The sequence below is a fragment of the Prinia subflava genome, chromosome 27 (assembly GCF_021018805.1).
Source record: "Prinia subflava isolate CZ2003 ecotype Zambia chromosome 27, Cam_Psub_1.2, whole genome shotgun sequence".
In the NCBI taxonomy this organism is placed as follows: Eukaryota; Metazoa; Chordata; class Aves; order Passeriformes; family Cisticolidae; genus Prinia; species Prinia subflava.
This window is the reverse complement of record NC_086273.1, coordinates 1,702,178-1,725,247: the sequence shown is the minus strand read 5'-3', so window position 1 is coordinate 1,725,247 and position 23,070 is coordinate 1,702,178. Positions and strand designations below refer to the sequence as shown.

The following is a 23,070-nucleotide window of genomic DNA, read 5'->3' as shown; positions in this document are numbered from 1 at the left end:
GCTGCAGCCACAGAGAAGGGAACAAAAGGAGGAGCTCCTCAGAAAACACTGCTGGGAGAACCTTTAATTTGTTTCAAATCCACCATGATCACAGCTCATCATTGACACAGTCTGGGGCTAGAGAAAACATGGAGAGAATCAAAACAAGAAAGTGCAAAAACAATGGCCTTGCTTTGTGAACATCAATGAAAACTAAAATAGCCGAAAAAACCCAAAACCAAATCAACAACTGCTATAAAATATGTATTTTATTGGAAGAGATTGCAGAAACTGGCCAGCAGTTTAATGTTTCTGAAATGATCCAGTGATCCTTCTCCACAGTGCAGCCTTGAGCTCCTGGTTCCTCAGGCTGTAGATGAGGGGGTTCAGGGCTGGAGGCACCACCGAGTAAAGAACTGACACTGCCAGATCCAGGAATGGGGAGGAGATGGAGGGGGGCTTCAGGTAGGCAAAAATGCCAGTGCTGACAAAGAGGGAGACCACGGCCAGGTGAGGGAGGCAGGTGGAAAAGGCTTTGTGCCGTCCCTGCTCAGAGGGGATCCTCAGCACAGCCCTGAAGATCTGCACATACGAGAAAACAATGAACACAAAACAACCAAAAGCTAAACAGGCACTAACAGCAAGAAGCCCAAGTTCTCTGAGGTAGGATTTGGAGCAGGAGAGCTTGAGGATGTGTGGGATTTCACAGAAGAACTGGTCCAGGGCATTGCCATGGCACAGGGGCAGGGAAAATGTATTGGCTGTGTGCAGCAGAGCAGTGAGAAAGGCACTGGCCCAGGCAGCTGCTGCCATGTGGGCACAAGCTCTGCTGCCCAGGAGGGTCCCATAGTGCAGGGGTTTGCAGATGGACACGTAGCGGTCATAGCACATAATGGTGAGAAGGGCAAACTCTGCTGAAATGAAAAATAAAAAGAAAAACAGCTGTGCAGTACATCCTTCATAGGAGATGTTCGTGGTGTCCCAGAGGGAATTGTGCATGGCTTTGGGGACAGTGGTGCAGATGGAGCCCAGGTCGCTGAGGGCCAGGTTGAGCAGGAAGAAGAACATGGGGCTGTGCAGGAGGTGGCCGCAGGCTACGGCGCTGATGATGAGGCCGTTGGCCAGGAGGGCAGCCAGGGAGATGGCCAGGAAGAGGCAGAAGTGCAGGAGCTGCAGCTGCCGCGTGTCTGCCAATGGCAGCAGGAGGAAGTGGCTGATGGAGCTGCTGTTGAACATTGCTTCACTCTGGTCATCGTGCACTGTTGAAAGATGACATTGACAAGCTGGGACCATCTTCCTTGTGTCAATCCTATATAATGTATTTGGATTCCCATCAAAATCACTTTTTGAGCAGGAATATTTCTAAACTTTTTTGACTTCAGGAGTTCGGGTTTGTGCTGCTGAGTTCCTGCCTCATCTTCAGCACTGATCTCAGCCTGAACACTGGGGAGTCCAGAGGGAAAACAGGGCTCCCTGTGTCTCACTGCAGTCAGATCTCCTGGTCCCAGAGAGGTCCCCTTTATTCATTACAACTGTTTTTATTTCAGGGTGATAACACTTAAAACGTGCTTGGAAAAAAGGGGACTTTCTGAAAGCTCCAATTTCAAAGTAAATTTTCCTAAACTCTTATCATTCTCTCTCTCTCTCTGTGCTTTAATTGGTTTTATTTTTTATTTATTTATTTTATTTTTTTAAAATTTTATATTTGGATTCCTGCACAGGAAAGTATATCCAGAACTGATCTGCCTTTATGCTACCTGCAGCTGTGCCTACTGTGAGAGAAGAGACTTTGTCTCTTTCCAGGGCTTGTCCCTGCCATTGCTCCCTAAGCCCAGCCCAGCCCTGGGGGCTCAGCTCTGCCCTGCACACCCCTCCCAGCACAGGGCACTGCCCAGGGGCATCTCCCTGGCACCAGGGCCTTAAGGGCAGCTCACACAAACAGAGATGCTGCAAGCCAAGGTGCTGCTGCTGCTGTCTGTAGCTAGAGGAGGGTGAGGAGGCACTTTCTGAGGGAGATCTGAGGCACATCTGCTGATCCCCAGGCTGACAGTGCAGGAGTGTCAGTGACACAAACAACCCTGACAGCCCCTTTCCCTTTCCTTCCTGAGAAAGCTGAGAGCAGCCCTGGCCATGCAGCACCATCTCCACAGCAGCAGGAATCTGCCCCGATGGGGGTGGCTCCTTCCACCTCCAACTTCTCCCCACAGTCCATGGGAGCTCCCAGGCAGGCTGAGAGCTGCCCCTGGCAGGTGGCAGATGCCCTGGGCTGGCCAAGAGCCCTCAGGGCTGCAGCACCTGCTCTGCACCACAGCCCTGGGCAGCCCTGGCTGCAGCCCCAGCTTCAGCCCCTGCAGCCGTCCCTGGCAGCAGGAGCCGTCCTGCCCTGTCCCTCTGACGGTGCCCAGGGCAGCCCCGCTCTGGAGCACATCCTCCCCCAAAGCAGCAAGGGCAGCAGAGCCATCCTTACAGTCACCTCAGTGCTGTCCTGGCTCAGCTTCAGGAGATCCCTGCAGCCACACACTTACCCTGTCACAAGTGGGGAACATTTCTCCATGAAGAAACTCAGAAATGTCCTTCATGTTGCTTTGATCCTGTGTCTGCTTCACTGCTCTCAGGTACCTGCAGGCACCACCCTCAGCCCTGCTGGGCTGGGAGAGGAGCTGCTCCTCAGGAGAAATGTCTTTTTAAAGCTCTTCTTGGTTGCCAGGAGCTGACCCTGTTCCAGGAGCCCATCCCAGCTCAGCAGCACAGACACAGCACAAGGACTTTAATGAGTCTCTTGAGGTTTGGTGTTGTTTACATCAGACTCAGTCCCTGAGAGAGCGTTCAAAAAACTTCTCAAGAACTCAAAATTAAAGAGAAATACTGAAATTTCTTCAAGTTTTAATGGGCCCCACAGAGAAACACAACTAATGAAGTTTCTCCATGTTCCAGTGTGAGCAGAACAGTGCAGGCAGTGATGACAGGTGGGGACAAACAAGGCAAAGGTGTCTCTGATGCTGAACAAACCTGGATGTGTTTCAGGAATGCCAAGGGCCAAGGCCTGAGGCCCAGCCCCTGCCAAGGCAGATCCTGTCCCTCCCTCCTTGCTCAGGGCTCTTCCCGGGCCACTGGGATGTGGGGATGTGCAATGCCAAGGGCAGCACCATGGGGCGGCCCCTGCCAGGCTGCTGAGCAGGGACAAGGAGGCAATGAGGCCCCAGGCCTGCAAGGGTCACTTGTCCCCTCCTGATGCCTCAGGCCCAGGGCCAGCAGCCATGGCCCAAGTGCTGCAGGAGTTGGCTGTGTCAGGGCCTTTCAGCTGCTGCCCATGCCTGTGCCCTGTGCAGCCCAGGCTGTGCTACGGTGTCCATGGCCTGCGCCTCTGTCCCTGCAGGCTGTCGTCATCCCCCGGCTGCCCCACCTGGCTGGCCCCTTCCTTTGCTGACAGCTCTGCGTCCTGCCTGCCTCTGCCTGGGCACACAGAGCCTTGGGCTGACACAGACTCCTGCTGGGGGATGTGTTGCACCTCAGCCCTGCCCTGGCAGGGAAATTCCTTTCTCCTCATGTCCCTGTTCAATCCAAGTTCCAGCTGAGGGCTGCAGGGAAGGAAAGGATGGCACCACAACTTTCCATGTCTAACCCAGCAGGGATGTGACAGCTCTTTTAGCACAATCCCTCCTTGCCAAGGGCAAAATGTTCTTTCTGTGCTGAGGCTTTCTTTTTGCAAAGTGTTATAAATGGATTATAATCTGTCCTGATGATAATTGTAACTATAGCAAAATTTTAGAAAATAACTGTTACAAAGCAATAAGGTAAATTAGGCTACAAAGCAAATAGGCTTCTTTGAAGGTGTTATATTTTAAAATACGGTGCGGGATGGAGTTTGAGATCAGTAATGTTCCAAGAAACGGAGTTAGCCCAAGGTTTGTCATTGAGATTAACCAAGTTGAAATGGCTTCTAAAGTTGTAGCTTGATTTACTGATCACCAAAAATAATTTTTGAAACATTATGCTTACTTCTGTAACACAACGCTTTATATGCACATGCAACCTGTCAGGTTTTTTGAAGGACAAAGAGGATGACTGCAAGCCTTCATCTGAAAAAGACCACCAGAATGAGAGAAGATCCCCTATCAACAAGGGGAGTATGCGCCCAGGTAGATTTCAAGAATTGGAAATAGAAGGAGTTCTATAGGAAAAAAAAATCCATATGCATCAGCCTATGACATATAAACTCAAGATTTGATGGTCTTGCTTTGTCTTTGAGAAGAAAAATTGTCCCACTCCGTACCCCAAACAGCTTTGCTTATTCCTTATCAGGACCTTATTCTAAATATACTTGTACGCATTTAACATGATTATACTCATCTCAATAAAAAATTGTTGCTAAAATAAAATTTGGATGGTTTTGGGACCTTTATTTATAACAAAAGGAAAATGCCTGTCTCAGGCTCACCTTTCTTGCACGCCAGACACCTTCAGTTCCTCAGCAGAAGAGAATTCCAGAGTTCACATGGGCAGGCACAGGACAGGGAGATGTCCCCCTCAAAAGATGCTCCCATTCCAGTTTTTGCATTCAAGCATCCCCAGTGCCTCAGTTTTGGTCTCCACTTGGAAATGCAAGTCCAGGAGCTCTGTTCATGCCCAGCCACAGCAGGTGACACAAGCACAGGGCACTGGCAGTGTGACATTTGCAGGGAGCCCCTTCAGCGAGTGCTGGGGGCTGGAACTCAGTGCAGAAAACACCCGGGGGCCTCCAAGGCACCAAGGCAAAAGGAACAAAGTTTCACTTCTGGCCTTGCTAGGAGGACCAAAATCTCTACTTTTCACCCCAAGGTTCCATTGCCAGGTGTTCTCCAACCCCAAGAGGAGACCCCTGAGGGGCACTGAAATGAGCCCCTCCCTGTGGTGCAGGAGGGTTCAGGGCAGAGGAGGGGCTGCAGGAGCTGGGACACGGCTGAGATGCAGCTGCCCCAGCGGTGCCTCCGGGCTGGCAGGGCCGTGGTCACTCAGGGTCAGTGGCCGGTCAGTTCTGTGGACTGGACACGGGTGTGGACACTTCCCTTGGAGCGTCTCCAGGGATGGAATGTTGGGGCTGTCCCTGTTGTGTCACACAGACGGGAACGCTGGGGCTGCCCTGCTCCTGCCCCAGCCAACAGCTCTGCCAGCGCCTGCAGGGGACACAAAGGCTGAGCCAAAGGGTGAGAATTGCAGAATGGGCTGAGCTGGGAGGGAGCCACGGGGATCAGGGAGTCCAAGCCCTGGCCCTGTCCAGGACAGCCCAACAATCCCAGCCTGTGCATCCCTGGGAGCGGTGTCCAAAGGCTCCTGGAGCTCTGGCAGCTTTGGGGCTGTGAGCATTCCCTGGGGAGCCTGGTCAGTGCCTGAACCCCTGTGGGGGAAGAAGCTTTTGCTGCTCTCCAGCCCAGCCCTGCCCTGGCCCAGCCCCAGCCGTTCCCTCGGGTGCTGTCCCTGCTCCCCCGGGGCAGAGGTCGGAGCTGCCCCCACGCTGCCCCTCGGGAGGAGCCGCAGCCCCCGGGGAGCTCTGAGCTGCGTCTGCTCTGCTGCAGCTGAACAAACCCAGTGCCCTCAGAGCTCCAGGGAAAGGTCCTGCCCCTGCCTCAGGGCTTGGCCAGTGCCACTGGGAGAAAATCAACTTCCAACTTTTGTCTCACAACAGGGAGCAGCAGCAATTCTTGGATCAGAGAGGGGGGTGGAATGGTGTGTCACTGGTTGGATGGCACAGCCTGGCACGTCCCGGCTCGGTGGCACTCCCAGATCCCCTTGGAGATGAGTGTCAGCTCCCACGGGGACAGCGCCGGCAGCCGTGGCTTCACCAAGTCCTGAGCGGTGCCGGTGGCCACGGTGCTGATGGAGGTGGAGGCTGTGCTGGGCACAGGGCCCCGTCAGCCCCAGATCTGTGGGGCAGGGGCTGCATCCCCTCCCCAGGGTCCCCTGGCATGGGGTGACCCCTGTCCTCACCTGAGGGTCCTGCTGGAGGCACAGCCCAGGAACAGCCCTGGCAGCCCTGTGGTCATCTCTGAGATGTCAAGGACCAGGCAGAGCATGGAGTGTGGAGGGAGGGGGCTGCAGAAGGGGCAGGGCCCCAGGGAGATTCCAAAACCCTTTGGAAGCCGCTCAATCCCACTGGCTCGGGGGTGCTGAAGGGAGCAGGATGCAAGGGGACCCAGACGTCCTCCCACCCAACTGCCTCGTGGTTGCCAGAGTATCTGGTACCTGGTTGGGAGCAGTGGTGGCTCCAGCAAGGAGGGGATCCTGTGCTTGTCTTCAGCAGGGGTCCTGGCCATGAGCTCTGGATCTCATCTGTGGTTTGGGATCCTGGCTGTGAGTTTGAGGTATCAGCTTTGGGCTTGAGGTCCTGGCTGTGGGCTCAGTGTTCCTTGTCCATCTTTGCTGGGGGTCCCAGCTCCACTCTCAGTCCCCAGGCATCTGGTCCATGTGCCACCTTCTCTTCATCCTGTCCACAGAGTATCTTAGTTGCTTGTTTCCCCCAGCCACTGCTGCACCATCAACAAGTCCTGCTGCCAGGTGGTGATGTCCAGGATCAGGTACAGCCCCAGCCTGGCTCTGATGGCTGATTGGGGTTGTGCTCTCTTGGAGATGCAGCACTGAGACCCCTCTGCTGTCCCTGTCAGGTTCTTCTTCCCCAGCTGCTGCAGACTGGGACAGTCCCACCATTTCCAGCTGCTGAACAACCAGGCCAGCCCTGTCTTGTAGTACCCCACCTGTCACTGATTACCCTTTTAGCCCAGGTGAGCCCTGCCATGCTGCTTCCTCCTTCTCCCCTTCCACCTCTTCCTCCTTCTTCTCCACCTCCTCCTCCTCATCCAGTGCCCACCATTGCCTGCGGGACGTGGATCCTCTTCCCTGACTCACCTGCAGCTCATCATGGCCATCCCACAGTGGGCACGGGGTACCCCAGATTGCCGAGATGGGCACTGTGTCACACCCCTGAGACAGCCTGACAGCCCTCAGGACAGCTTGGAACCTGTCAGGGCAGCCTGGTACCCACAGGGACAGCCCAGGATAACTGGGGACAGCCTGGCAGCCACTGGACAGCCTGGCACCCAAGGGGACACTGGGACACCCACAGGGACAGCCCTGCATTGCTGAGACAGCCTGGCAGCCCCTGCACAGCCTGACATCCCTGGGGACACCCCGCCACACACCTCTGCCTCCTGTCCCAGGCAGCTGCAAGGTGCTGGTGGTGGTTGTGGCACAGGTCTCCCCTTGTGGGGATGTGGGTGGCAGCGGTGTCACCCCGGGGGTGTCCCCACAGGAGCTGCAGCACTTGTGGGACATCCTTGACATTGCCGACATCAGCACCGAGCAGGCGGAGAGCCGGGGGACTTGAGGAAGTGGAAAAACTTGTACTGGTTGCATTTTGGTTGTACTTTGTGTGGGGATAAAGCAGGCAGTAGCCACGTTGCTCTTTGAATTCATAATGTCCCTTGGGGTGGAGTCCTTCCTGTGTTTCTGTTCCTTAGGCTTTTTTGAGGTTTTAATACCTTTCTGGTCTCTAGATTTCTTTTCTTATTGCTCCAGTTCTTTCCCTAAAACATTGCTTTTAAGGTTCAGGTGCACAAATTAAAATAGCTGTCCTTTTGGGCTGAATAATAATGATTGATAGAAAGTTTATAAAGGTACTGGAGTTTGTGCCAGCTATGTTTGATTGACAGTTTCTTTGTCCTACCCTGCATCCTAGTTCCAGCAGCATGTTTTGAGGATTTATTAGTAATTGCACCCAGTTTGTTAGAGGAAGAATAGGGGATGAAGGAAGAGTAGGGGATGAAGATTTGCAGCCTTTCCTTTCCCTATTCCCTTTTGAATCTCTTACTTTTTTTTTTTTTTTTTGTGAATGTTCAGTTTCCCCTGATTATTTAACAGTCCACCTTCATGGTATTTCATCTGGTGAGCTTCCTCTATATGGTTTGCAGCTACTCTAGAGTGAGGGCTGAGATTTCCAGAGGAGCTGATGGGACCCCTGACCCAGAAGTAGACCCAGGTGTGGAGAATCCTGAGTGGTGCGGAGAATGGCAGAGAATGACCTGAACATTGAAGGAATTTTCTGATCCTCCAGCCAGGGAATTTTGATGTGAACAAATTCAGAACCCAGACAAGGTGGGGAAATATTTGGAAGAGAACTGCCATGAAGACTCTAAAAAGAAAAAGCTCATTGCAATAAGCTGGGCCCTGGCATATGCTTATGGCAATGGACAGTGATCAAGGTGAAGGACCCTCAAGGTTTTCCAAAACCCAATCACAGGCCAAACCAACTGACACAAAAGGACAAGCTGAACCAACTGGCAGAAAAATCAGAGACCCAGTGAAATGGCAGAAGATCAGAAGCCACTACTGAGTCCTTTTCTCTGAAGGACCTTTGTGGCCTAAGGAAGGATTACACTCCATGACCTGATGAATCTATAATTACTTGGTTAGTCCATCTTTGGGATGCTGCAGGCCAGGCTACAATTCTGGAGGGCACTGAAACGAGGCATTTGGGATCCCTGTCACAGGATCCCGTTATCAACCAAGGAATGATGAGGGAGGCTCACCCTTGCAGTCTCTGGGAACGGGTCCTGGCAAGGGTGGCACAAAGATATCTGTGTGCAGACCATCTCTAGATGCAGCAAACCCAGTGGAAGACCAGAGAACAAGGGATTCAAGGCTTGAGAGAAATGGCAGTGGCAGAGATTGTCTTCTCAGATGACCTAAACACCAGGAACCCAGACTTGGTACCATGGACACCTGTGATGTGGTGAAAACTTGTACGACTTGGGCCACAAGAACACTCTTCTGCTTTAGCAAGAATGAAGGGGGATGACACAGAGGAGACCATGCTGGATATGGAGAAGAAGCTCTGAGCATCTGCAGATGCTGTGCATGGCCCAACACATGCAGGAATGGCAGCTGTGGAAACACGTCTGCAAAAATTAGAAGACAAGAGAGAAGAGAGTCACAAGAAACTCAGGGAGGAGATGAAAGAGGACATTCTCCAAATCTCTGCAGTACAGATCAGAGGTTCTGGCACCTAACAGACCTTTTCCAGACAGGTATAGAAGGGGCACCCCATGAGCTGAATTGTGGTCTCTCCTGCATGGTTCTGGGGATGACATGAGGAGATGGGATGGAAAATCTACTGCTGCTCTAAAACACAGGCTACATGAATGGTTGGAAGGTAAGACCCAGAGAAGAAGTTCCAACAAGAAGGAAGCTGTTCCAGTTACCCAGGGAAAGAAGGATAACCAGGCTTAGAGGGGCCCTGCCTCTAACCAGGTAGAGGCTAGGAAAAAACTGTTTTTTAGATTGTGTGGATTCATGACCTGTCACATCAGAACCTCAAAAATATGAGGCCTTGGTTGACACTGGCGTTCAGGGCACATTAATCCCATCCAGGCCTGTAGGGACAGAATCTGTTTCTGTTGCTGGTGTGAGAGGGGGATCCCAGGATTTTCCTTTGGTGGAAGCTGATGTGAGCCTGACTGGAAATGAGGGGAGGAAACACCCTATTGTGACTGGCCCTGAGGCCCCATGCATTTTGGGCATAGACTTCCTCCAAAATGGATATTACAAAGACCCAAAGGGACTCCAGTGGGTGTTTGGGATAGCAGCTGTAGAGACAGAGGGTGTTAAGCAATTGAACACCTTGCCTGGACTATCAGAGAACCCATCTGCAGTAGGACTCCTGAAGGGGAAAGAGGAAGAAGTGCCAATTGCCACTTCAGCAGTGCATCACTGACAGTTGTCCTAGGTTACAATATAAGATTGCCCCAAGTATGTATTCTATCACCATCTTCAGGAGCTGTTAAAACTAGGTGGGGCAGTGTTTCCCTTGCCCCTTCCCTCCAGACTATCTTCTGTTAATGGGCCCTCGAGGCCTTGTCCCATGACTCATAGGTAACTCCCTCTGGGAGCTCTCCATGTTTAATGGGCAATCAAGGACCCACTGCATGACTCATAGAATGAAACCATTCCATTGTGAGATGCTCTACCCAGGGTGAGGAGCCAAGCATTCCCACCTGGATATAATCTGGGATTTGGGACAGCACAGCAGGCCTTACCCACTGGATTTCCAGAGGACAAGGGGTACCAGACCTTTCTACAGGATCACTGCTTCACCAAGACCGCTTCATCTGGACTGCTACCACCACCCTAACTAACAGGGTGTCAGGTTATATATCTGACTCTGTCAGTAGTTTTATTTGTGCTACTGCTTTTCTTTTATTTTACTTTTTTCACTCTCTCTCCTCTTAAATCAGATTTCTGACTTGGAGTCTCTCACTGGTTTTGCTTTCAAACCAGCACAACAGTACAGAACATGCTGTGATGCCCATGCACAAGATGATCCCAGAGCTGGAGAGCCAAGGGGTGGTCAGCAAAACACACTCACCCTTCAACAGCCCCATCTGGCCTGTGTGCAAATCTGACAGAGAATGGAGATTGACTGTGGACTGTGGTGCCTTTGTGGAATTCCATTTTATGGAAATGGTTTGCTCTTGTTCACCCCTGGAAAATGTATGGTTTCTCCCAAGTCTGTACCCTCCCTGCACTATCGTGTATCTGTAACCTCATTGGCTGGAGAATGTTACCGCGCCCACTTTGAACCTCTGTGTCAAGAATGCAAATGCAGGGGACTTGCTCTCTTTGCCCCTCTTCCCCCTGGAGGTCTCGAGACACTCCCCTTCCTTCTCCCCCCTTCCCCCTCTCCCCTTCCCTTCCCCCTCTCCCGCAGGACCATGCTCCCTGCCCGGAGTGAGACTCTGAATAAACCCTCATCTCATCAGCGCCCCACCAGCATCTGAAGTCTCTTTGCCTGCCAGCAAGTGAACACCCGCAACCCAAGGACCCGGGTGTCTCCCGGGGGACCCTCCCTGGGGACCCCCCTAAAATTTAAACTACAACATGCCTTGAATGAAGTGACTCCACCATTGAGCTCTGCTGTGCCAGACATGTTGGAGCTCCAGTAGGAGCTGGAGTCCAAGGCAGCCAAGTGGTGCTATTGACATTGCCAAGGCATTTTTCTCCATTCCTGTGGCAGCAGAATGCAGGCCTCAGTTTGCCTTCCCGTGGAGGGGAGTGCAGTACACCTGGAACCCACTGCCCCAGGGGTGGAAGCACAGTCCCACCACCTGCCATGGATTGATTGAGACTGCACTGGAAAAGGGGGAGGCTCCAGAACACCTGCAGTACATCAATGACATTGATGGGCACACAACATCCCCTTTCCAGTGCCCCTCCCTGCCCGCTTTGCAGACTGGTTCCAGCTCTGCCCTTCCCAAGTGCCCAAGACCCTCTGGGATGGCTCTTCCCTTTCCAAGGGCTTTGAGAGAGGTCCCACAGTGACCCTGCCCAGCCTTCTCAACATCCCTGACACCAAAGGCCTTTTCCATATCCCACAGTTCCAGGTCAGTGCCCAGAACACAGCACAGCCCTGTCCAGGTCCTCAGAGTGGTTTCAGAAGGAAGGCAGCTGTGATTTCTCCACACAGAGCCCCACCCCAGTGGTCTCTCTGTGCACTCCTTGGCTGTCCTGAGCATTTTCCCTGGAGCCTCCCTGCCCTGGATGTTTCTCTCTGTGCAGTCCTGAGCACAGCCCAGTAAAGAATTCAGGTGGTTTCCCAGAGGATGTTACTCTCAGAGTGAAGGCGCCTCAAGGCACTGTTTGTGCCACTGGCATTGTGCCACCCCGAGTGCTGCTGATGGTGTTTGTGCTCCCTGGGCTTCATCTCCCCACACACACACGAGGCACTGCTGAAATCTCCTCAGCACACAGCAAACATGGACTGCTGGCCTGGTGCCTTGGTGTCCCTCCATGCAGGGACAAACAACCTCCTGCAGGTACAGGTGAGATGCCTGTGCTGGCAGTGGTGGTTGCAGGGGCTGGTGTGGGACAATTGCCCTGGGGCACCTTCCCAGGCTGTGCCCAAAACAAAGACACAGCCCAGGCCCTGCTCTGCTGCTCCCTCAGCTCCATGCCAGCAGCTCTGGCTGTGCCAGGACACTGCTGTGTGCCCCCCTGCACACTCCCCCTCTGCCCCAGGCACTGGGCTGTGCTTTGCCAGGCCATTCCTGGAGCACATTGCTGACAGCAGCTCTGGAGGAGAGCAAAGCCTTCCTGGCCTGCCCTCAGGAGATGCCCTTTGCTGCTGCAGCTGCTGTGCTGTGTCCCAGCTGTGTCCCAGCAGTGCCCATGGCCTGTCCCTGCCTGTGGGCACAGCAGGGACACGCAGCAGGACAGTGACCAAGCTGCCACAGCCCTGGGGCCTTACAGCCACACAAGGGCTGGCAAGGAAAGGCTGCAGCTGGGAAGAGCAGCTGTGGGAAGAGGCAGGGCCATTGTCCCTGGCTGTGCTGCTGTGCTGGGAGTCTCTTCCCTGCACCTCTGCTCACAGGCACTGCCCCTGCAGAGACAGAGAAGGCCTGAGGAAGCATCTTGGACACACAGGGTGTTATGAACGAATTCTCAGTGAGTGTGGATGCTCCAAAGGCTGTCCCTGTGTAGCTGCAGTAGCCTGAGGTGTGGCGGGGTTGTGTCTCCAGAACTCCTGAGATGGCTGCCGCCGCCCCCAGCCCTGACAGATCCACTGCCGGACCCCTGCCGCCATAGGCAGGGCCCTGCCCTGGGGAGATGCCTTGGCGGCCGCCGGAGCCGCTGCGGCTGCTGGTGTGGCGGCCCCCGGCCCCGGGAAGCGGCGGCCCCGCCAGCCGGCTGGGAACGGGGCGAGTGCTGAGCGTGGTTCTGTGGGGCTCTGGAGGGGGCAATGGGAGGTGCCGGTGCCCCGGAGCATCAGAGACTGGTGACCCCCGTGCCTGGTGGGGCTGGGCAGCCATCCTGCTGGTCCTGCATTTCTGAATTAGCATGGTTAAAGCGAGTTGATTGTCCTAGCTGTGCCTACTTTAATCGGAGATCACCTAGCCCTCCCACATGGTGCCTACTTGGGGAGGGCATATGCAAATACAACAAACACACAGCACTCTGGGAGAGAGTTCTTTGGGGATGAAAGGCACCCCAAAAATGGAAGACTGGACACGGTAAAAGATCCAGGTAATGCTCTCACCAAGGAGGAGGTGGATGCACCCCCTGACCTGGTTTGAGAACTCGCCATGATCTACTAAGGTCTGATGGGCGTGGGGACTGGGCCAGCTCAAAGGACAGAGACAGAGAGCAGGAAACTCTAGAAGTTTTTCCATGAGGGCAAAGATCTGACATATGCTACTCCACACTTCAGTGACAGACCTCCATTGCTCTGCCTTCTGATGGTTGACCGGAGAGAGCTTCTAGCTGTTCCCATGGGAACAAGGATTTGGCACCTACTGCTGGCAGCTGAGCGATGAACTGGGACAGTTTCTGCTCCTCCGGATTGCTACAGCAGCGTGAAAAACTCCTGTTGGACCCTACCACCCAGCTGATGACTTTAATAAAGAGCTGATCACTTTAATAAAGAGCTGAATAGTAATAAAGGCATATGCCCTGTTCATTTCACAATGAACATGTGAAGAAGACCCTGCTATTGATATTCCAACCTATCAGCACCTGCCACCTGAAGAAAGTATGGAGCACAGCCCAAACTGGAGGTGATACTAAAACCACAGCCAAGAAACACCTAGCTCTAAAAAGGCAGACACAAAAGGGAACCATGGTAAACAGTTTCTGGAATAGGGAAACTAGTTTGTGGAGAAGTTTGAATATGCAATAGACAGATGCAATAGAAAGGGTATTTAAAGAATGTCTCTAAAATAGCAAGTGTCACTTGGCTAAATGCCAAGTAACATGGCCATTAATCGTTTGCTCGATTTCCTTCCCCTAATTGTCTTATATTTTTTATTAAACTGATTTTTAATATTACCAGGAAAGTGAACAGCATTTTTCACAAGGGGCATTAACAAAACTTCCACACTGAACTTATAGAGAGCAGCCTTTGACCTATTCAGGATGCAGATTTGATGAATATGGAAACAGGTACTGATGTTTTTAGGGGAAAAAACCTGTAAAAACAAAGGAGACCAGGAAAGATAGACATTCTTCAAGAAAGAAATCTTGAAAGAGCAAGAGCAGGCTGTCACTCATGCTGAAAGATGACCCAGAGAGGAAAATGACTGGCCTGGCTGCGCATGGAGCTGTTCCAGGAACTTGGGGGGAAAAGAAGCGGGTGCATCACCTTTGGACAGAGGGGCGGGAAACTCAGGAAGTGTAAAAGGATGTTGGTAGCTCATGCAGAAAAAAAAATTAGAGAGGTGAAAGCTCAATTAGGGATTAACCAGGCTGCTTCTGTGAAGGATAACAAAAATCATTTTATCAATATATTAATGGTAAAAAGAGGGGTAAAGAAAAAATCCATTCTTTATTGGGGGGGTACAGTGTTTCCAAAGATAAGGAAAAGGCTGAGGGACTTAATCCCTTCTTTGCCTCAGTTTTAAACAAGAAGAGAGGTTGTCCTCTGGAAGGGTGATCTCCTGAGTTGGTAGATGGGCACAGGGAGCAGAAGAGCCCCCCTGCAATCCAGGAGAAAGCAGCTGGGGACCTGCTGAGCCACTCAGATGCCCACAGGTGTCTCTGGGACCAGATGGGATCCATCCTAGGGGCATGAATGAACTGCTGGATGAGCTCCCCAAGGTGCTCTCCATCATTTCTCCTCAGTCCTGGCTCAGCAAGGAGGTCCCAGAGGCCTGGAGGTGCCAATGGGAGCCCATCCCCAAGAAGGGCTGCAAGGATGATGTGGGGAACTGCAGGCCTGTCAGCCTGCCCTGGGTGCCCAGCAAGGGGATGGAACAGATCCCCTTGAGAGCCATCCCAGGGCACCCCCAGGATGGCCCAGGGATCAGAGGCAGCCAGTGTGGATTGCAATATCTGCACTGAGGATCTGCAGGAGGGGACTGAGTCCAGCATCAGCAAATTTGCAGGTGACACCAAGCTGGGTGTGAGTGTGGATGTGCTGGAGGGTAGGAGGGCTGTGCACAGGGCCCTGCACAGGCTGGATCCAGGGCCCAAATCCAACAGGGTAAGGCTGAACAAGACCAAGGGCCGGGTGCTGCACTTTGGCCACAACAACCCCTGCAGTGCTGCAGGCTGGGGACAGAGTGGCTGGACAGTGGGCAGGCAGAAAGGGACGTGGGGCAGTGCTGGACAGCAGGCTGGACATGAGGCAGCAGTGTGGGCAGGTGGGCAAGAAGGCCAATGGCTCCTGGCCTGGATCAGGAATGGTGTGGAGCAGGAGCAGAGCTCCTGTGCCACCCCTGGTTTGTCCCCAGCCCTGCACACAGACATTGCTGCTGCATCTGCAGAGAAAAGAACAAAAGGGAGGATTGCCAGTGAAAACTTTGCTGGGAGAGCCTTTAGTTCATTTAAAGCTACCAAGAGCACAGCTCCTCATTGACACAGTCTGGGGTCAGAGCAAAGGTGGAGAGAATCAAAATGAGAAATGGGACAAAAACTTGTCACTTGTGGGATACATTGAAAAACTAAAACACATGAAATAAAACTCTACAACCGAACCGACAAGAACTATCAAAGATGACTTTTATTATAATCAATTTGCAGAAATTGGTGAGCATATTAATGTTTCTGAAATTGTCTAGTCATCAGTGTCCACAGTGCAGCCTTGAGCTCCTGGTTCCTCAGGCTGTAGATGAGGGGGTGTCACGAGCCAAAGGATGGTCGTGATGGTTCGTTTTGATTTCAGAGTGCAAAAAGAGGCAGTGATAACTTAATTCAAGTGAAATCAATTGTATCTTTATTGATACACACAGTTATGCGATAGAAAAGAAGGGGAAAGAAGAGAGGGAGAGAGAGAGGGAGAGAAAGGGGGGTAAAGAAAGGGTATAGCTACCAACTGACAGACGGGAGTCCTCGTGACGTCGTTGCCAACAGACCACCTTCGCAGTCTCCGTGGCACGTAGGTCAATGGAGCCGTCGTCCGAAGGGGAGGCCTCAAAGTGTGAGTCGCAGGGGGAAGCTTTATAAGTCATTGCAGAAGCAGGGGGCACCTGGCCAATGCAGGCAGAAGTGGGGGGCACCTGGCCAGCGTGGGGGGAGCACCCAAGAGTCATTGTGAGGAGCCCCGTTGCTCTGGGAATCAGGTGCAACCATTCAGATCAGGCAGGTTTGGGGCAAGCAGGTCTGGGCTCTGCAGCAGGTACAGCACAGTCAGTCAAAGCAAACACGGCCTCTGCAAACACGGCCCAGGAACCGTGACAGTGTCCATTGTTCCTGCACGGGTCCCTGAGGAGGGCGTCTTGGTCCAGTGGGTGCAGCTGCAGGGAGAAGCTTGGATCTCTCCTGTGCTGTGGCCCAGGGTCCAGGGGGGGTCTCAGCCTCTGACAGTCGTGAGGCAGAAATGAGGGATTTTCGGACCGACTCTTACACCACCCCGTGACTCACGACTGGTCGGCAGGAGAGCTCCATCAGTTGAGTTCGTTGCGTTGTTCTGAAGTCTTCAGGACTCATTGTCAGTGTCAGTGGTATACCCCGGAAAATAGAGTCGAGAGAAAGAGAGAGGGGAAAAAGGAAATATAGAAGGAAAAAGGAAAAACAAGAGACATCATAATGATTAATATTGATTGTTAATATCTCAAAACAAATCATTATGACAAAACAAATCCAATGACATTAAAATTTCAAAACAAATAATTGTTGATTAATAAAACTCTTAAACAAATCATGATGATAAATGATTCATAAAATCAAATAATCAAGACAAAATCTTAACAATATTAAGTAAAATATTAGTTAAAACAATTTTCAATCAAGGCAAAAAATTATTGCAAAACAATTTTCAAGTAGCATGAACAAATTTAAAAATGATTAACACAAATCACAAAAATCAAAATACATAATTTTCTTAAAATATATGTATTACTTAGGCAAAATCCATTTCACAGTCCGCGGCTATGGCCTACTTGTAAAGTTTGTCTTGTGTCAACATCTCTAAGTATATCTATTGTTTCTAAGTAAAGAATGAGATTGCTGCAAAACAAAAGCCAATCAAAATAAAGTTAAAAGAACAACGATGGGATGACATAATTTGTTATCAAGGTCTTGGTTTTATCTAAAATTTCACTTAGATCCTGATGGAGCAACAATTACTTTACCAAAGTGAGGTTCATCCCAATCAGAGTAGGCCGTAGCTTGTGGATCAGTGTGTAATTAGATTGTAAAAGCTGGTAAGAAGTAACTGGAGCTGAAAAAGAAAAATCAAAAGCTGTAATTTTAGTAAAGTTACAAGCACAAAAGTTCGAGTGATTTTTGGTTTCTAGTATAACATTTTCTACAGTTACAACATCACAAGCAGTCCTAAAGCATACACATCCATTGCCTACATATAAAAGCACTGTTTCAGGAGTCTCGTTAGGATAAACTTTAAAATGACAAATATTTTGTTCTATGTCTAAACAAATGTAATTTTATTACTTTCACAAATAAAGCCTTGTTGTTCTCGGACTATGCAGGATTCTAAGTTAACAGTTTGCCATTTTTTATCGACTTGACGGGCCCACTCCCTATACTGGAAAAGATAGAGAATAGCTCCATCATGTTTTAATCTTAACACAATAATAGGGAATATCAAATGTATCAAAGCATTACATATGGTCAATACAAAAGCTGTGGCTGTGTTTATAAAAGAGTCATAAATAAAATTCACTAAGTTCAACTAGAATTGAAAATCTCTTTTGAAATCATTGGCATTGTTCCAAATTACTTTCCAAATTTCAGTAGAAAAAGCTGCCATCTTTTATAATTGAGGCAGCCACTAACTGCATCCACTACTGAGACTGGAGGCAGCTAAGAGCTAAAAGATTTAGTTTTGCGATCAATTATCAATTTATAATCATTCACATTTACCAGTTCTCAGTTTGATAATATGTTTGATAATAGCCACTGAGTCGTTCCCAAAGCCAATAAGGACGACCGTAAAAGGTGTCAAATTCTTAATTGTAACAACCAATTTATTAACGAATATTTCTAAATCAATACTGTTTAAAATTCTTAATTTTGTTCCTATAACACAAATAATGTTTAAAATATCACCAGTTTTATCATGGTTTTATGTGGTCTTTATGTCCATCGGAGTTCTCCTGTGAAAAGTAAACACAACAGAATCTGCCTTCAAAGGCAGAAAAGTTAGTATGAAGGAATTATCCAGGGTGTGTTTATGCTTGGAACTGCCGGGCAAAAAGCAGTGATTTTGGAACATTTGTTAGCCTCCCATCCATAACAGGTATGAGAAGCCCATTTGATCTTTTCACGTTTTGCCCAATCTGGGACAATTTCTGCAGAAAAGTGAGACTGCTTGGGGCAAAAGGGAGGGGCTGTTCCAGTGACTGAGGCAGGTTTGTATGGGTTACCATCCAAGTTCATTGTCAGATTTTTTACAGCTCCAAATGAGGCTCCTTCGGCCACCCCGTCAGGTGGGGGGGTTGCATATGGAGAAGGGCCTCTCAGGACAACAGGTTGTTGTACTGACAATCCTGAAAAAGCAAAACACCATTCCATGTGGAAAGGATCTGTAGGATAAGTAGGACCAAGTGTTTGGTGGGCGGTTGCCTCAAAAATTAACAATTTTAAAGCCTCATGATGAGAATCACCCCATTCCCAAATTTTTCCTTTTCTCAGCAGGCTGTAAAGGGTTCTGGCAATTATAGAAAAATCAGGGATGTGTTTTCTGCAAAGCACTAGTAATTCTGAAACTTGTTGCAGTTCCTTCGTAGATTCTGGCATTTTAATTTGATTGAAGGAGGTTATCAAATGCGTATCATGCTTCTTTTCCATCAAATTCCCAGAAATTTTACTTTCAGGGGAAATTTGTAGATCAAAGCTTTCTAAGTTGGAGATTATTTTCTGTTGAGGATCTTCCACTTCTATTTCATCCCTACCCACAAAAATATCATCGATGCATTGGTAAACAGCTACATTGTCAGCTATGGGTATTTTTTCTAACTCTTGGGCCAAAGCAGGGTGGGCACGGGTGGGTGAATGTCGGTTCCCTTGAGAAGGAAGGCTTTGCTTTGGCTCCTTGCCTGGGTGCTGAGAGGGGGAGGGTGGGGGGGGTTGGATTGTTAGACTGTTTCTGGGCTCACTGCCCAGATTCTCAGAAGAAAGGTGTGTAATTTGCTGTGACTTTTTAGGGAGGGGTTGCCCTGGCAAATTTGGGTTTTGTTTGGGGACCCCTTTTTTAATATCTAATAGCAACAAGTGTTGGCGGCTAGTGATTTGTTTACTTTTCTCTGGTTTTTCACTACTAGGAGTTTTAACATAGTTGGTCACTTCTACTGCAATTTCACTTAATACATAGACATTACGATCACCAGCAGGTGAATTAGATTGAGGGGCTGGGGGCTGGGAGGGGGTAGGATAAGGACTGAAACCACGATCTGTAGATCCGGTTGGTTCACTTGGGTTTCCGAGGGATCTATCTAGCTTTTCTACAGAACTTAAAACAATTGCTATAGGTTTAAGTAATTCCAAAGGCTTTTGAATTAAAGGAATCATAATTTCAGGCTTTACAGGCAATTGCATTGGAGAGTCATCATGTATCATTTGCAGGCAGGCAGCTTGGTGAATGTTTTCCATGGGCTGTTCGGGAGTACCAATTAAAGTTAAATGGTTTCCCTTTTCCAAGGGGTTATACCCCTCTGCCCAGTGAGCTGAGCATTGAATCAGGGACCATGAATTATGTTTTAAGGAAACTCCATGTCCCCAATACCCACTAACTTCTTGTTCTGTCAATTTAATTTGATCTCCACCACCGAGAGAAACTCGGGAAACATGTCCTGTCTCTGATTCATGAGGGAACCGCGAGTACTCTCCTTTTAGCTTAGATAATTCAGTGGTGGTGTCTGGGATTTCTTTAGTGATTATTTGTGGGTCTGAATTTTCATCAATATAGTTGCATTCTGTTTTAACTAGAGGTGTTGTGTTAGGGCAGCAGTGTTCCTCACAATTTTTTACTAACACTAATTCTTTCTGGGGGTAAATCTGATAAATGTGAGGAGTTTCTTTTTCTTCTGCCTTTTTTGGGAAGTCAGCATTCTCTAAATTTTTAGAATATTCATCTCCCAAGGCAGTCCGTAGCAAATTATTTTCATCTCGCAGCAAATGATTTTCATTTTGCAAAATTTCAACTAAATTTTGAAGGGAGTCTATTATTGCATTTTCTTCACTTCTTCGCTTAAAGCGAGTTTCTACAGCTGCGGTAAGGCAGGCTCCCAGAACTGAGCACAGTATGGTTTTATTTTTGCCCAGTTTAAATTTTGTTTCATGTTGTAAAGAACATACTTTATCAACCACACTTTCCAAATTAGACCAGTTATTATTAGCCCAAAATTCCACCTCTGGAGAGGGTCTGGCATTGTGTTTAGCTAGTAGAGCATAAAATTCAGTTTTATGTATAAAATCATTAGTCATTTTGTACAGGGGATCAGAAAACCACTACAGGGAGGTAATGCTTGGTTGTACACACACACAGCTACGCTGCGTCTCCCCTCTTTCCCTGGGGTGGGTGAAGGGACAAAATCTGTCTGCTGAGGCACTGTTTAGTTACGTCAAGGTGTCCCTTCTCTCAACAAGACAGTTCACACACAAAAAACAGTTTCTCTTTTTGCACTAGGAGATCTTTTGTGAAATCCTGAAGACAGATACACCTCAATAGAGTATAGGGATGCTTTTCACCTAGGTGTCTACAGTGTGTGAAGAATCAGAAAAGCCCCCCTTGCTTTCTAGCTTCGTTCACTGAAGTGACGGGCTAGGTGCGGCTGAGGCAAATCTTCCTCTTCCTAGTACAGACTATAGACAACCTGCAACCCCTCTGTCAATCAGGACCCTGTCACGGTGACGCCAATTTAATGTCACGAGCCAAAGGATGGTCGTGATGGTTCGTTTTGATTTCAGAGTGCAAAAAGAGGCAGTGATAACTTAATTCAAGTGAAATCAATTGTATCTTTATTGATACACACAGTTATGCGATAGAAAAGAAGGGGAAAGAAGAGAGGGAGAGAGAGAGGGAGAGAAAGGGGGGTAAAGAAAGGGTATAGCTACCAACTGACAGACAGGAGTCCTCGTGACGTCGTTGCCAACAGACCACCTTCGCAGTCTCCGTGGCACGTAGGTCAATGGAGCCGTCGTCCAAAGGGGAGGCCTCAAAATGTGAGTCGCAGGGGGAAGCTTTATAAGTCATTGCAGAAGCAGGGGGCACCTGGCCAATGCAGGCAGAAGTGGGGGGCACCTGGCCAGCGTGGGGGGAGCACCCAAGAGTCATTGTGAGGAGCCCCGTTGCTCTGGGAATCAGGTGCAACCATTCAGATCAGGCAGGTTTGGGGCAAGCAGGTCTGGGCTCTGCAGCAGGTACAGCACAGTCAGTCAAAGCAAACACGGCCTCTGCAAACACGGCCCAGGAACCGTGACAGTGTCCATTGTTCCTGCACGGGTCCCTGAGGAGGGCGTCTTGGTCCAGTGGGTGCAGCTGCAGGGAGAAGCTTGGATCTCTCCTGTGCTGTGGCCCAGGGTCCAGGGGGGGTCTCAGCCTCTGACAGTCGTGAGGCAGAAATGAGGGATTTTCGGACCGACTCTTACAGGGGGTTCAGGGCAGGAGGCACAACTGAGTACAGAACTGACAGTGACAGATCCAGGGATGGGGAGGAGATGGAGGGGGGCTTCAGGTTGGCAAATGTCCCTGTGCTTACAAACAGGGAGACCACAGCCAGGTGAGGGAGGCAGGTGGAAAAGGCTTTGTGCTGTCTGTCCCTGCTCAGAGGGGATCCTCAGCACGGCCCTGAAGATCTGCACATAGGAGAAAACAATGAACACAAAACAGCCAAGTGCAAAGGAGGTAGTGAAAACGGAAACCCCAAATTCCCTGAGGTAGGATTTGGAGCAGGAGAGCTTGAGGATGTGTGGGATTTCACAGAAGAACTGGCCCAGGGCATTGCCATGGCACAGGGGCAGGGAAAATGTATTGGCGGTGTGCAGCAGAGCAGTGAGAAAGGCACTGGCCCAGGCAGCTGCTGCCATGTGGGCACAAGCTCTGCTGGCCAGGAGGGTCCCGTAGTGCAGGGGTTTGCAGATGGACACGTAGCGGTCGTAGCACATGATGGTCAGCAGGAAATACTCTGCTGACACGAAAAATAAAAACATAAATAGCTGTGCAGCACATCCTTCATAGGAGATGTTCCTGGTGTCCCAGAGGGAATTGTGCATGGCTTTGGGGACAGTGGTGAGGATGGAGCCCAGGTCGCTGAGGGCCAGGTTGAGCAGGAAGAAGAACATGGGGCTGTGCAGGAGGTGGCCGCAGGCTACGGCGCTGATGATGAGGCCGTTGGCCAGGAGGGCAGCCAGGGAGATGGCCAGGAAGAGGCAGAAGTGCAGGAGCTGCAGCTGCCGCGTGTCTGCCAATGGCAGCAGGAGGAAGTGGCTGATGGAGCTGCTGTTGGACATTTCTTCACTCTGGGCATGGTGGACTGTTGAAAGAACACATTGATTAGCTGGGACCAACTTCTTTGAGTCAACAGTATTTTATTTGGAGTCCCCTCAAAATCACTTCTCTTCTTGTAAGGGAACTTTGCTATTTTTTTCTAAGTTTGGGTATCTGCTGTTTCTGAGTTCCTGGTTCATCTTCAGCATCACTCTCGGCCAGAACACTGGGGAGCCCAAAGGGAAAACAGCTCCCTGTGCACTAGTGCAGTCAGACCTGCTGGCCTCCCACAGGCTCCCTTTACTAAGTACACCTCCCTCTGTTACTGGGTGATCACACTTAAAACATGCTTGAAAAAAAAAGTGAACTATCTGAAAGCTGCAATTTTAAAAAAAATTTCCCTAAGTTTTTCTCTCCTTATTTTTCTGTCTTGCTGGACAGGAAGGGATATCAAGGGTTGGTCTGGCTCTCTGCTGCCTGGAGTTGTGCCTACTGGGAGCTGTTCCTCTCTAACCAAGCCTTGTCCCTGCCACTGCTCCCACAGCCCAGCCCAGCCCTGGGGGCTCAGCTCTGCCCTGCACACCCCTCCCAGCTCACGGCACTGCCCAGGGGCATCTCCCTGGCACCAGGGCCTTAAGGGCAGCTCACACAAACAGAGATGCTGCAAGCCAAGGTGCTGCTGCTGC

At 50.2% G+C, this 23,070-nt stretch overlaps 2 protein-coding genes across 2 annotated transcripts; both read right to left on the bottom strand.

The window, feature by feature from the left end:
- Positions 1-282: 282 nt before the first annotated feature.
- Positions 283-2,538, bottom strand: LOC134562419 (olfactory receptor 14J1-like). Its single transcript, XM_063419813.1, has one exon. The coding sequence runs from the start codon at positions 1,270-1,272 to the stop codon at positions 283-285; it is 990 nt and encodes a 329-aa protein (XP_063275883.1). The 5' UTR covers positions 1,273-2,538.
- Positions 2,539-21,542: 19,004 nt separating this feature from the next.
- LOC134562314 (olfactory receptor 14J1-like) lies at positions 21,543-22,062 on the bottom strand. The gene is given in 2 exon segments (XM_063419697.1): positions 21,543-21,713; positions 21,715-22,062. Coding segments are annotated over 2 exon segments (519 nt in total).
- Between the last annotated feature and the right edge of the window lie 1,008 nt (positions 22,063-23,070).

What these genes read in the sequence shown, in the direction of transcription:
- LOC134562419 (XM_063419813.1), bottom strand. Translation starts at nt 1,272, where the DNA reads ATGGTCCCAGCTTGTCAATGTCATCTTTCAACAGTGCACGATGACCAG.